This window comes from Toxotes jaculatrix, chromosome 11 (genome assembly GCF_017976425.1).
Source record: "Toxotes jaculatrix isolate fToxJac2 chromosome 11, fToxJac2.pri, whole genome shotgun sequence".
Lineage (NCBI taxonomy): Eukaryota > Metazoa > Chordata > Actinopteri > Toxotidae > Toxotes > Toxotes jaculatrix.
This window is the reverse complement of record NC_054404.1, coordinates 13,724,831-13,737,368: the sequence shown is the minus strand read 5'-3', so window position 1 is coordinate 13,737,368 and position 12,538 is coordinate 13,724,831. Positions and strand designations below refer to the sequence as shown.

The 12,538-nt window shown below is 38.0% G+C and overlaps 2 protein-coding genes across 2 annotated transcripts in view; one reads left to right on the top strand and one right to left on the bottom strand.

Annotated features, from left to right (window-relative positions):
• The window catches only part of eloal (elongin A, like), a 30,733-nt gene extending 27,169 nt beyond the window's left edge, over nt 1-3,564 (bottom strand). The window contains exons 1-2 of the mRNA XM_041050395.1: nt 3,537-3,564; nt 3,350-3,480 (exon numbers count right to left, since the gene is read on the bottom strand). Coding sequence (XP_040906329.1) covers nt 3,350-3,480; nt 3,537-3,564 — 159 coding nt within the window. The remainder of the gene's footprint in view (nt 1-3,349; nt 3,481-3,536) is intronic.
• elovl5 (ELOVL fatty acid elongase 5) lies at nt 67-12,364 on the top strand. The gene is made up of 8 exons (XM_041049524.1): nt 67-225; nt 4,102-4,166; nt 4,553-4,740; nt 7,133-7,210; nt 7,886-8,057; nt 8,615-8,739; nt 9,632-9,766; nt 10,543-12,364. Exons 2-8 carry the CDS (start codon nt 4,109-4,111, stop codon nt 10,669-10,671), a joined length of 885 nt encoding a protein of 294 aa, XP_040905458.1. The 5' UTR covers nt 67-225; nt 4,102-4,108; the 3' UTR covers nt 10,672-12,364.
• Nucleotides 12,365-12,538: the final 174 nt, after the last annotated feature.

Here is a 12,538-nt window from a genome sequence, read left to right as displayed (position 1 = left end):
TAACCCTCCTGCAGGGCAACGGGCCAGTCTGCGTGTTCCTCCCACTATTTTCCACTGAGCGACAAGGCTGCACATTGTGCTCAGACCGGGCCAGTCAAGCCAAGGTTACACAGCCGTTCTCTCTCTCTCTCTGTCTCTCCGCCTCTAAAGGTAGACAGTCCACCGCACACAGCTGCAGCTCTCCATCCGCACTCAGCTCTATCGCACGGCTGTTGGGACTTTATGGTAAGGATTTCTATGATATTATTTTGTCGGTTTAAAATAAAGAAGAAAAAAAAATGTTGCAGCGCGCATAGCGTCTACTACATAAGCGATGAGTTTGGGTGATGCTGAAGCGGTGACCTCCATAGTTACTGTAGCCTGGATGCGATCGACAGGATGCGAGGAAGTTTTTTTCCCCCCATTATTGTTATTTGTGTTAATTTGTCTGTGGAAGTTTTAGCTTTGGGATAAGAGGATGATGTAATGAGATGACCGCCTTCATCGGATCAGCGCTCACATCTTTTACTTTGACTGGAGACCGGACTGCTGCTTTATACCGTACAGTGGGGCTACAGTGCGTAAAGTGCAGTTTAGATTACACGTGTGACCCTGATGGAAAATTACTATTATACAATACTGTGGTGCAAATAGGCGGCAGGACGGAGTTTTAGCGCAGTATTCAACTACATTTGGCATGCATTCGCGATGCTGCATTATCGTCAGAGTAAAACTAAAAGATTCCCCTAAAACCTAATGCTGCAAAGTGTCCATATATAGTTATTAGACTCTTTTGTGACAAAGTTATGAGTGTTCCTCTTGATGAAAACTTTTGAATGTTGCTGCTGCTGCACAGTCTCAGGACTGGCTGTGATTTTGCAGTTTTGCATGTCTGAATGATGACATGTATAGAATACTGCTTTTTAGGAACTTTCTAGAGAACCATTAAACATTTCAGATCCTATACTATACTACTGTACAATTATTATTTGTTATTTTCAATATCTTTATATTGGTCTCTGTAGTATACTTACCTGTAGCTACATATTTATATATTTCCAGTTATCAATGCAATTGTAGTGATGCATCTTGCCATACCAACACAAGACAGTGTACAGTATATACTAGACTTGAGCTAACATTTACAGAGTATTATCATTATATATATTCAGAGTTAGAATTATAGACTAGTTTATTCATTTTAGTTCATTTTCTTGTAAGGCAACTATTACTACCTATCTATCTATCTATCTATCTATCTATCTATCTATCTATCTATCTATCTATCTATCTATCTATCTACTGTAAAATCTTCTTTCATGGTATATATAATTTTTAATTGCAATATCAATATATAATACAGTGAAGTTTATGGAAGATCTGTTAAGAACTTTCATAAAATATAATTTAAAACTTTTGAAAATGTTACTCACATCCATGCATGTTGTATCTCTGGCAACAGACACATTCATTCATTGTTAGTCTTTATGTTGCCCAACCCTAACTCTCACAGCAAATTAGCCCATTTGAATAAATCATTATCAGCTGCAGTGATGAAACCACAGCCTTGTTTTTTGGGAAAATCCAGCTCCTCCACTGATTGTTCAGACATATTTTGCACGGCTCCAGCATGTACCTAGCAAAGGCTCATTGACTGGCTGCTAACACGGTCCCCTGTTGTGGCTCATCATGCTCTGATTAAGGCCTTGCAGATTATCATGTTTTGGTGCAGCCTAATGCATCTCTGATAATCAGAGCATGGGCATTACTGTACCGGGGTTGATCAGAATAAGCCATATTTAGTTCCAGCAGATAAGTGATTATGGGCAAATGCACCTATCAGTAATGCACGATTTGTTGCCTAGGTAGCAATCCACCATCACATGCAGGGTTTATAACAGCATAACTTTTCATTTCTACATATGTGCACAGAAAGCTTGTTAAACTTATAAGCACACTGCACAATGTTTGAGAAGGCCCTGTTCTTACATAGTACACATTCGCTCCTTTTATGCTGTTGTGTTACTATGTTACTATTAAATTAAATTAATTTAAGTGAATATTACATTAAATGGATTAAAAGTCTTATGGATTAAAAGTCTTAATATATGTAAACAAAGTCACTGACATGCCCCCTCAGTGCTATTAGTCATATTTCAATATCATATAACTGTGAACAAGAGCTGCATGGAGATTGAATTGAGATGCTTTAGCTAAATTTGATAGATCTACTCACATTTCTGTCTGTAAAGTCCAAGGTTACTCTGTTAACCTGTAAAGCTGGATGTGACTTTCACCCCGGACATATACAAATATGACCTGAGCCAAAAGATTCAGAGTTTCACATGGCCCTATGTTATACACAGCATAAGAGCCACAATACGTCACATGTGAAGGAAGCGCTATGGAAGGAAGACACACACACAGAGCAGACTACAATGCATATTCTGTCTTGTGTTGTGTTTCCAGCTGCAGACGCAGGTGTAGAGACTGTCCAGTGGTGCAGCAGTCTGTGACGTAACAGGACTGTAATGAATGTATAGCTCGGAAGCACGTCAGTGGAAACAGAGAGCGCAGACATACTGCAATTTCTGTAGCTGAGAGGAGGCATTTTGTGCAAAGACTGTGGTAATACAGCAGGGTCTTGCAAACAGTAAAAAAAGCCTGCAGGACTGTGTAAATACCTCTGGGTGATAATGAGGAAAGAGTTTGTGCCTGAGAGTTATCAGGTTTTCAGTGAGACAATCAGCTGCAGGGATTTGTACTGCTTTTGCTCAGCAGTGTGAAAAATCTTGTCGAAACTTAAATGAGAGTTTTTCTGTAGAGATTCACCTGATACTGTGGAGTGTTTGTTCCAGAGTTGTAAGGCTTTGTGTGAGAAGGCTTCACCAGCGCTGCTACAAAACATGATTTCAAGGATTTTTGAAAATGACCTGTATTGTAGCAACATGACTGTGCAACTTAATATGTTTGTTCAGGCTTAGATTGCCATAAAACAGGGCTGAGAACAGAACCTGGTAATAACTTCAAATGCATTTGCTGAGCTATGAACATACAGATATTCATACAGTCATGCAAATGGCCTTCTGTTTTATATCACAGGGTTGTCCTGACTGTCAGAAACAGCAGTGAAATCTAATAATATATTGTAAATTATGCATACTGGTTATGGTAAAATGCAGTGAAAACCCCAACTTTTCCCTGATAGGTTGCTGTTTAAATCAGAACACTCACATTGCTAGAGTACATTTGGGGCTAATAAATCTACACATTTAGACATCCTCACTACCTTCAACAATACAAAAGCCAGCGAATCACCATGCAGCAACACACTTAACTGAACTGAGATGTAATTATCTTTTGTACATACCTGCTTGCTGGCTCCTTCTTTTGTGCCCCAGAGTGAGAAGTGGCCACATTTGATCTGTTGTTTGAAATCACAGAGATGTGAAGGATCAATTATTGGTACATGGGATATGTTAGAGAGAGAGGATGAACAAGCTGGAACACAAGCAGATATGAAAACACTGAACATCAGTAGTAAGACAGAGGTATACGAGCAGTCAAGTTGTAGTTTATGTCCATGTCTGTCCAGATTTGTAAAATATATGTGGTGAAGACTTTAAAGGAATTTAATAAACTGTATTGATTTTATTTAATGATGATTAGCGTATGAATTATGGCCAAAAACACATTTTGTGAGGTCACAGTGAACTTGACCTTCAACCTTTGAAATTTGAAGAAATTTCCTCAACCTGTTCCTGAGATATCGCATTCACAAGAATCTCATAGATGGATGGACAATCCAAAACAGCCGTAACTGGCACAGAGGCATAGAAAAGAGTTATGATTTCAGCTGCTGTCTTATGTGGTTATGATAGGCACGTTTAGTTCACTGTCGTTGCTCTCGTCAGTGTTGTCACCATCAGTAGCAGGCACCTGTTTTCAGCAAAACAAAACTCTGATAAACCCACTGTACAGAAAGTTAGCAACTAGCTGTTGATAACAGTGAAAGTGAATACTCGACTTCTATTCATCATGTTAATGACAATTATTGACATGAAAGTGGATGTTAAACCATTTTCTAATGGATGCCTGTCTCATTATTCATGCTGTTTTCAGGTGATAAATGGAGACCTTCAATCATAAACTGAACACTTACATAGACTCATGGATGGGTCCCAGAGGTAAGTCAAGTTTACATTGCCATTTTATTTGCTGATGTAAATTGCATTGCTCTCACTCCCAAAGTGCTGCAAATGCTGTAATTACTGAAAAAACTACGGCAGAGTACTACAGTTAACAGAAAAGTGAAGGCAGCAGTGAAAGTAAACATTACCTAAAACCTTTGACCCACATTGTTCATTACATGTTGTACACACTGCATGAACTTGAACAAGAATTCTGCAGTGGGTTCTCACAGTCTTACTGCTAACCTTCTGAGGTATTGAGCAAACATTGCCCAGCATGCACTGCGACTGCTTGTCACCTCTCAAGTTCATCTGCTTCTTGCCAATGAGGCAATCTTATTGGCCCCCTCATGAAAACTGCCAGTTTTATCTCCATATTTCAGATCAGCGGGTGCGGGGATGGCTGCTGCTGGACAACTACCCACCAACCTTTGCACTCACAGTCATGTACCTTCTGATCGTGTGGATGGGGCCCAAGTACATGAAACACAGACAGCCCTTCTCCTGCAGAGGCCTCCTGGTGGTCTACAATCTGGGCCTCACGCTCTTGTCTTTGTACATGTTCTATGAGGTAAACAGACTGCTCAGCTGCTTGGAGAGATGTGTTGAAGTAGGCCAAAGCAATCACTGCAAGGTCACACTGCAGACAGATTATAAAAAGAGAAGAGGGAAATGACCTGAAGCAGAATTGCACACTCACTAAATGCTCCAGTATGGTGAATAGGACCAGATAAATTTAATTGAAGCAAAGAATAATTTGTAAAAATGCATTTTAACTGTTTTGCCAGAGTTGGATGAGAAGATTAATGCCACTCTTAAGTGTTTATGCAAAATTTTAGGATCACTTTAGATCTTGTTTCCTTTAGAAAAATCCAGACTAGCTGTTCTCCTGTTTCCAGCCTTTATGATAAGATAAGATAACCAGCTGTTTGCTGTACAGATAGTAAGAAAACAAGCATATTTCACAAAATGTCAAACTAGTCCTCAAATATTTTCCAGAAAAATTAACTTTCTCATTTTACCAGATTAACATATTTTAAAAAAATACACCAAATGTACAAACTATTTCTATAACACTTGATTCTGATTAGACATGGGCCTATGGCTGCTGGCGCCTCTCACTGAAAGCTTCTATGAGAGACAATGCTATCAGGGAGTGAGAGGGACACAGCTGGACGCTGACAGGCTCATTGTTTCAGCCATCAAATCCCTCATATACCCTCGCAGACATCAGCACAGCCCCCTATTGTTTGCTGAAAAACTGCTTTTTTATAAACAGCTGACTAAATAACTGAAATTGATAGATAAACAAGCATGGAATTCCATTCCTATTTGGCAAAGTGGCAGAGTCTGAGCTGAATTAGCTGTTTAATTTGTACCAGTAATGCCCAGACTTGACTTATCATAGCGATAGTATCTGTTGTACCTATGAACACCAGGACGTCAGGATCAGTCATTGGGTTTTAGTACTCGTGTAAGTCTAAAGTATCTCCTCCCCGTCCAGCTGTCTGAACAAGCTTCTTGTCTTTCGGTCTGCATTGCATAACGCCCTGGAAGACTGTTGTCTGTGTGATTCATTAAACCCTGTATTCTGACCCTGTCCCGACCATGGGGCGAGCTTTTGACAGTCCAAAATCAATACCACCTGATGTGAATCAAAGTACAGGGCAGTTTTGTTCTTGTCAACTTTCCAGGGTACAGCGGTTAATCACATAATGATTGTGATTAAAACTGACTGCAATTAATTTGGTTTATTGTATATGATAGCTTAGACTACTGTACGTTTGAAGAAATAATCAAGGATATATATCAAGATAGTGAAAGGACAATGTCTGTGCACACGTGATAAAATACTTGAGGTTCGAAAACTGTTCTGTTGCTGGGTTTTAACTGATGGCAGTTTCTTGGCTAGTGTTAGTCAGTAAAGCAGCCCACAGTGAGTCTATATTGATTTGGTGAATCAGCATTAAACCACACCGTCTATGTGCATTTGAGTATTTATTCTTTAAAGGGGCACGTCATCTATTATAGAGATTAGTTTACTTGCCAGCTTGGGAAAAGTTGTATAATGTCTTTTGTGTCTCTTGACAAGAAAATAACCCTGATAATGTCAACTTGGACTTGGAAGATTTGATATTTAAAATAGAAAGTCTGTGTTATATCTCTAACAAAAGATACTAATATCCTTACTTTTAATCTATGCAGTATACACTTCTTGGTGACGTAGTGTGTGATGTTTGTATCATGTATTCTGTCCTGTTAATTTGTAGTAAGGCATCGTATGCATTTTGGAATTGTGAAGGGACTTCAAATTAAAATTAGCTTCATGCTAACTTTGGTGCAAGACATCAAATGGTAAGATTTATGTTAATATTGCAAATGGTCCCTGTGTCACAAATACTGAACAAATAATCAAGTAGCCTTGTGGGAAGTGTGGGATGCATTGTGTTTGGAGCTGGGCCCATACTACAGACTAAAAGTCAGAATATCTTGGCCCGTGCTGCATACATTTTAACCAGCACCACTTTACTATGCAAAATTATAGTCAGAGGTGTTTAGTTGCTATTGGCTAATCCATTTAGAAATTCCTGCATTTATCTACCTGTGTCCAGCGCGCTCCTTGATAACACCATGACGACCTTTAAACATCATGCCACACATTATATTTTAATAGCAGGGCGAGCTCATGGCGTTTTTACATTTAACTAGATTAAATATTTATAACCAGCGTCAGCAGCCAAAGATCAGTCACCGCAACATGACCGCAAACAAATCTGATTATCTGATTTGTCTGTTGTGTTTATTACTTGCAGGGAAAGGAGAGTCACATTTTCAACACCATATCTTTTAAGTTTTACTTTTAAGCTGCATTTGTGCATTGCGGTATCTGTGTGTATTACATTTGTGTTCAAGGTCAAATCCAAATCCAAAGTCACTGTTCATCTTTTTGGCTTTTTCTTCAGCTTGTCACTGCTGTGTGGTACGGTAGCTACAACTTCTACTGCCAGAACATGCACAGCGCACCGGAAATGGATAATAAGGTGAGTCAGTCAGACTTACACTGTGAAACCTTATTAAGTTTATTGCTAGGGATGTTTTTCTCCCGCATAATTTCATTGCAAAGTATACGATTTCCTGTTCCATCTCTTGAAATTATTAACAGGCCAGTGAAGTTATAAATATCAGTTACCACAGGACAGCTAGAATATGCATAATGTTAATCGAAATGAGAGTTTTTTTCTTTCAAATCTACCGCTGTGATTTCTTTGGGTGAGTACCTGTAAATCCGAGCGGATAAGCTGCAGAGACCGGGAGTCAAATTAATCTGACTCTTGTCATCACGATGACTCTCTTTGGTGTCCCAACAGAGCTCTGCGGTGGAGGTGAAAACAAGGCTCACAGTGAAATGTGCACAGCTTTGCAGTTCTGCAGTGATTAAATTAAAAGTTTCATCAATGTGTCACTGCTACAGACAGTTAAAATGCTTTATGACACTTTACAAGGGCCTTCGGGACAGGTATCTGCTTATCACCTTGTACTGATAAATGGTGTGTGTGTGGGGATTTTGGAAAAATATTTGCACTGTATTTTTTAGGTATGCTTTCTAAAATTTTATCTCGGTACTGTAAATTGGTCTCCTCAAGAATATACAGGAAGTTTTCCCGGTGTTTGATTTCTATCTTTAACCATTTATGTTTTGCTGTGCCTCCTCTCAGATCATAAATGTCCTGTGGTGGTACTACTTCTCCAAGCTCATTGAGTTCATGGACACATTTTTCTTCATACTACGAAAGAATAATCATCAGATCACATTTCTTCACATCTACCACCATGCTAGCATGCTGAATATCTGGTGGTTTGTTATGAACTGGATACCCTGCGGCCATTGTGAGTGTTTTACCACAACTTTGCCCTCCAGTGACTCAAATCATTCCAGTTACCACATTTACTGTTTGGGCTCACATCGCGCTAAATAATTCAAGTGCTCTAATGTTAAACCCATTAGCCCTGAACACAGCCTGTTTTCCCCACAAAGCCTTAAAGGACACAAAGTGACACTTATTGACCTGCACACTTCTGCACTGTTTAACATATTTTTTGTGCTTCTCTATTAAAGAAGGCAGCACAGCATTCTGCAAGTTAAAAGGTCATCTCAAATATGTTGTTTACTGTTGACTTAAATATAATGTGACATTTCTGATCTATAAACATGTTTTATTATTTATCCGATGTTCAGTGTATTATTTCTGTATTACTTTACTGTTATTGGATTGTATTCATTTTACATGAAAGTTGTAGTGATAGTTCCAAACAGAGCAGACTAATGAAAAGTGTGTTATCCCCTGTATAATCACTGTTCTCCTAAATGCCAGTCACTTGCTGTTCACTATTATTGCTCTCTGTAGATGAATAACTTCCTGTGTCTCTCTTCTGTGTCTGCTTAGCATTCTTTGGTGCGACCCTAAACAGCTTTGTCCATGTCATGATGTATTCTTACTACGGCCTCTCAGCCATCCCAGCCATGCGGCCATACCTTTGGTGGAAGAGATACATCACGCAGTTACAGCTGGTGGGTTCACCTGGTGGAAGAATTACACAGATACTTTACTTAAGTAAAAGTAGCAGTACCACACTGGAAAAATTATCCATTTCAAATGAAAGTCTTCCATTCTAAATCTTATTTAAATTTAAAGTAAAATTACTTTCTGTCAGCAAAATATACTTCCAAAATAAAAGTACTCCTTATATTTAGCTAATTTGATGGTGATATGTTATACATACACTGCTCATTATTACTGATACATTCATGTGTAAGCAGACTTTTGCTGTTGTAGTTGGTTGAGATGGAGTAAAGTTTAACTATTCTTAATCTGCAAAACATCCAATCTCATAAAGACATTTCTGTATATAACTGTGTCCTAAAATTATTATTTTCTTAAAAGAAGTGAAACTCGCTCAATAACAGACTAAAATGAGATTTTGCGCACTAAACACTGTATTATATTTAGCAGATTGGATGTTTTGAATGAAAAATCCTATCCTGTGAAATAAGTAACAAGTGTAGCTGCCAAATAAATGTAGTGGAATAAAAAGTACAAAATAGTGAAGTAGCATGAAGTACAAATACCTCAAAATTGTATTTAAGAACAGTTCTGTATACAGAGTAACTGTATTTGTATTTATTACTTTCTACCACTGTTCCTTCCCTTATTTCTGTCATTCTTCTTGGTTTGTCTGTGATAATATTTATATTAACTTCACATTGCGGAGCTGATGCTGCTATCTAAGATCTTGAGAATTTTCTTGGCCTATTTTCTGCAGCACCCTCAATACAGTGCAGACGTTTTCCCCGTCCACTTAAGATATTTTAGGCTCTGGATCAATATTACCTTTGTATAGGCTCTCTGTGTCACCTTCTCACTCTGGCATGTGCCTGCATGTGTGTCATGTTTCCTCCACAGATCCAGTTCTTTTTAACCGTGACCCACACAATGTTTGCAGTCATATGGCCATGTGGGTTCCCTATGGGATGGCTGTACTTCCAAATAAGTTACATGGTCACGCTTATTATCCTTTTCACAAACTTCTACATTCAGGTCAGTTGTTTTTCCATTTTAAAGTGTGAATGAAGTAATTTAAATGATAGGTCTGGTGATAATTTCTTATTGTTAGCAATTCCCACTAAAAGACTAAAACCAACAATGAAAACTGATCGACTAATAAGTCTCATCTGTGTATCTAAGGCCTGATATCATATTCCTCTGTGACATACAGCACCATTGTTGAGCAGAAAATATTAAAATCCAACAATGAGCAATATCATTGCACTTTGTGACATTGTCCTTCATCACCATGAACATGGCTACTGTAGTTTATTTAGAGTTGATTCCACATGCACTGTCCTGCTGCTGTAAATACCTGGACTCACTAAAGCACCAAATGTGTATTAATAGCACCAAATGTGAAAAAAGTCCCCAATGAATGTAACATTTCTTCCTGTTTGAGTGACGTTTGCCAAAACATACAGTGCCCAAATGTTTCAGAAAACTACTCAACATTTTAAACTTTGTATTAGCGACCAATTTTAAAAAGATGTATAAGTTGCATTGTTGGTTTTAGTTTATTCAGGAGAATATGTCAAATATGAGAAAGCATACTTATTGACATTTGTGTATGTTGTTTATAGTCTGTCCAATACTATAGTTTTGATTTTAGAGAGTTTAAAACCCTTGTTACCAACATATTGGCCAAGAGTATTTTTTGTGTGTGTGTTCATTAATTAAATTTAATTGTGAAGTAACTGTATTATGTTTTAAATTTTTACATTATGTGTAATAACATGTTTTCTCTGCCTCTTTTTCTCTCATACAAGACGTACAAGAAGCACAGTGGTTCTCTAAAGAAGGAGCACCAGAATGGCTCTCCTCTATCAACAAATGGACATGCGAATGGGACGCCATCTATGGAGCGCACTGCACACAAGAAACTGAGGGTGGATTGACATTTGAGAAACCGTCACCCAGTTCTCACTGTAGCGTGTTAGCTAATGCTGCTAGGAGGTACATGTACCCTCTTATCTAGAATAGTCTAGCATTCACTTGAGATGAAATAAGCCATAGCCACATGTATCCAGAGACTTTCCATGTTTTTTGCACACACTGCTACTCATGGTATTGAGTTAATAAATTAATATAGTTAAAGGAGAAAAGCATTGTAGTATGGTTGATGCTGCACAATATTTCCTCCCCCGCCCTCTAGAGGAAATTCATTCCAAAGCAAAAATCTCTTTCTTGCTACCAGCAAACAAACATATTTTGACTTATTCAATTATGCTTTGCACACAGCAGGTCCAAAGATGGCAGCTGAAGGTTTCATGACACTCAGTTAAGTCAACATAAGGGACAATTAAAGCAACACAGTACTTACTATGTTCTTTAATGTGTAACTAGAGCACGCATCTTGTGTCTTGCCCTATCTAACTCCAGCCTGTGCTGTTACGTAATCCTAAATTTTGCCCTGTGTAATAGTATAATTCATTTTTATTGGCAGGTAGTAACAGCAGAAGTTGTATTTTGCTGTATATTTGCAGCACAGGGTCTCCCATTTGGTATATTTAGTCATCTAGCCAAAGCATAACCAAAGCATATTGTACTTCATATGCAAGGATTTTTTTCAAGACAGTTTAAGACAAAATCTTAGAAGGCAGTGGTTGTGTTTAATTAGCTCAATTTAACTTGAGTCCTCCTTAACATCCCCTATATTACAAAAATCATACTGTTATATCAACTACTCATCCAGTAAATGCAATTAGAACTTGAATTCACTGATAATAAACGAGGCAATGTCCATTAGGTAAGCCAATGTAATCATACTGTGTAATTCAGCACTAAATACTCAAATATGTTATATTCAGATACATTTTGCTGTATAGCTGATAATGAAACCTTGCTACTGATCATGTAAACAGCAGTTAAAAAAAAAACAATCTCACCACAAAGTCCATTTAGTTGATACTCTGGAGGCTCATATGCTCTCTGTTTGACACATTATCATCGTCAGCACATGGATTTTGCCCATGTGTCATGAAAAGTCCTTGACATGTTCAGAAAAATGGGAACGTAAAACCCATCCACTGAGAAAAGTCATGTGATAAGCTCCAGAACAACTGCTTAATGGACCTCGTAGTGGAACTGTTTTTATCAAATACTGTTTTACAATAGTTTTTTTGTTTGTTTTTTGAGTCTATTCATAAATAGGGTGCCTTCTGGACCGGATGATTTGGTTTCTAATGTAGCATTATTCATCTTTTCACTATGCTATCACCAGACTCATATTGGTCCATTTAAGACTAATATGGGTCAAACGTCATGTTCAAATCCTGTGCCTGACTCTTTATTTTTCTTTTTTTGTCAAATTATCAAATGTCCTAAATTATCATTCATAACAACTGACGGGCACATATTAAACACAATGCTGATGTTTATCTTAGGTTAAAGGGGACAGTTGGGAAATGCTTGTTGCTCAGAGTTAGATAAGAAGATCAATACCACTCTCCTGTCTGTGTGATGTGAAGTTTGCGGCAGGCAGCCGGATGGCTTAGCTTAGCAGAAAGACTAGGCAGTCTGCTTAAACATCCTCCTCCCAAAAAGAACTGTGTCTCATTCTAACATATTAACATTATATTTTGTGGAGTAAAAAACAAAAGTCATTACATAAGCATGATTTTTTTTTTTTTTTTTTTTTTTTTTTTGGTGGGGAATGAAGGTTGTGATACAACGTTTTTCCCCTTGTGTTCATTATGTTAATGTTATTTTCCTTTTACCATTGACAGGGGGGCTATTATACACAGTAAATACTGGCATAGAAAA

What these genes read in the sequence shown, in the direction of transcription:
- elovl5 (XM_041049524.1), top strand. Translation starts at nt 4,109, where the DNA reads ATGGAGACCTTCAATCATAAACTGAACACTTACATAGACTCATGGATG. An exon ending in CTTTGTACATGTTCTATGAG is followed by an intron (nt 4,741 to 7,132) that starts GTAAACAGACTG and finishes CTTTTTCTTCAG; the next exon opens with CTTGTCACTGCTGTGTGGTA. An exon ending in ACATCACGCAGTTACAGCTG is followed by an intron (nt 8,740 to 9,631) that starts GTGGGTTCACCT and finishes TTTCCTCCACAG; the next exon opens with ATCCAGTTCTTTTTAACCGT.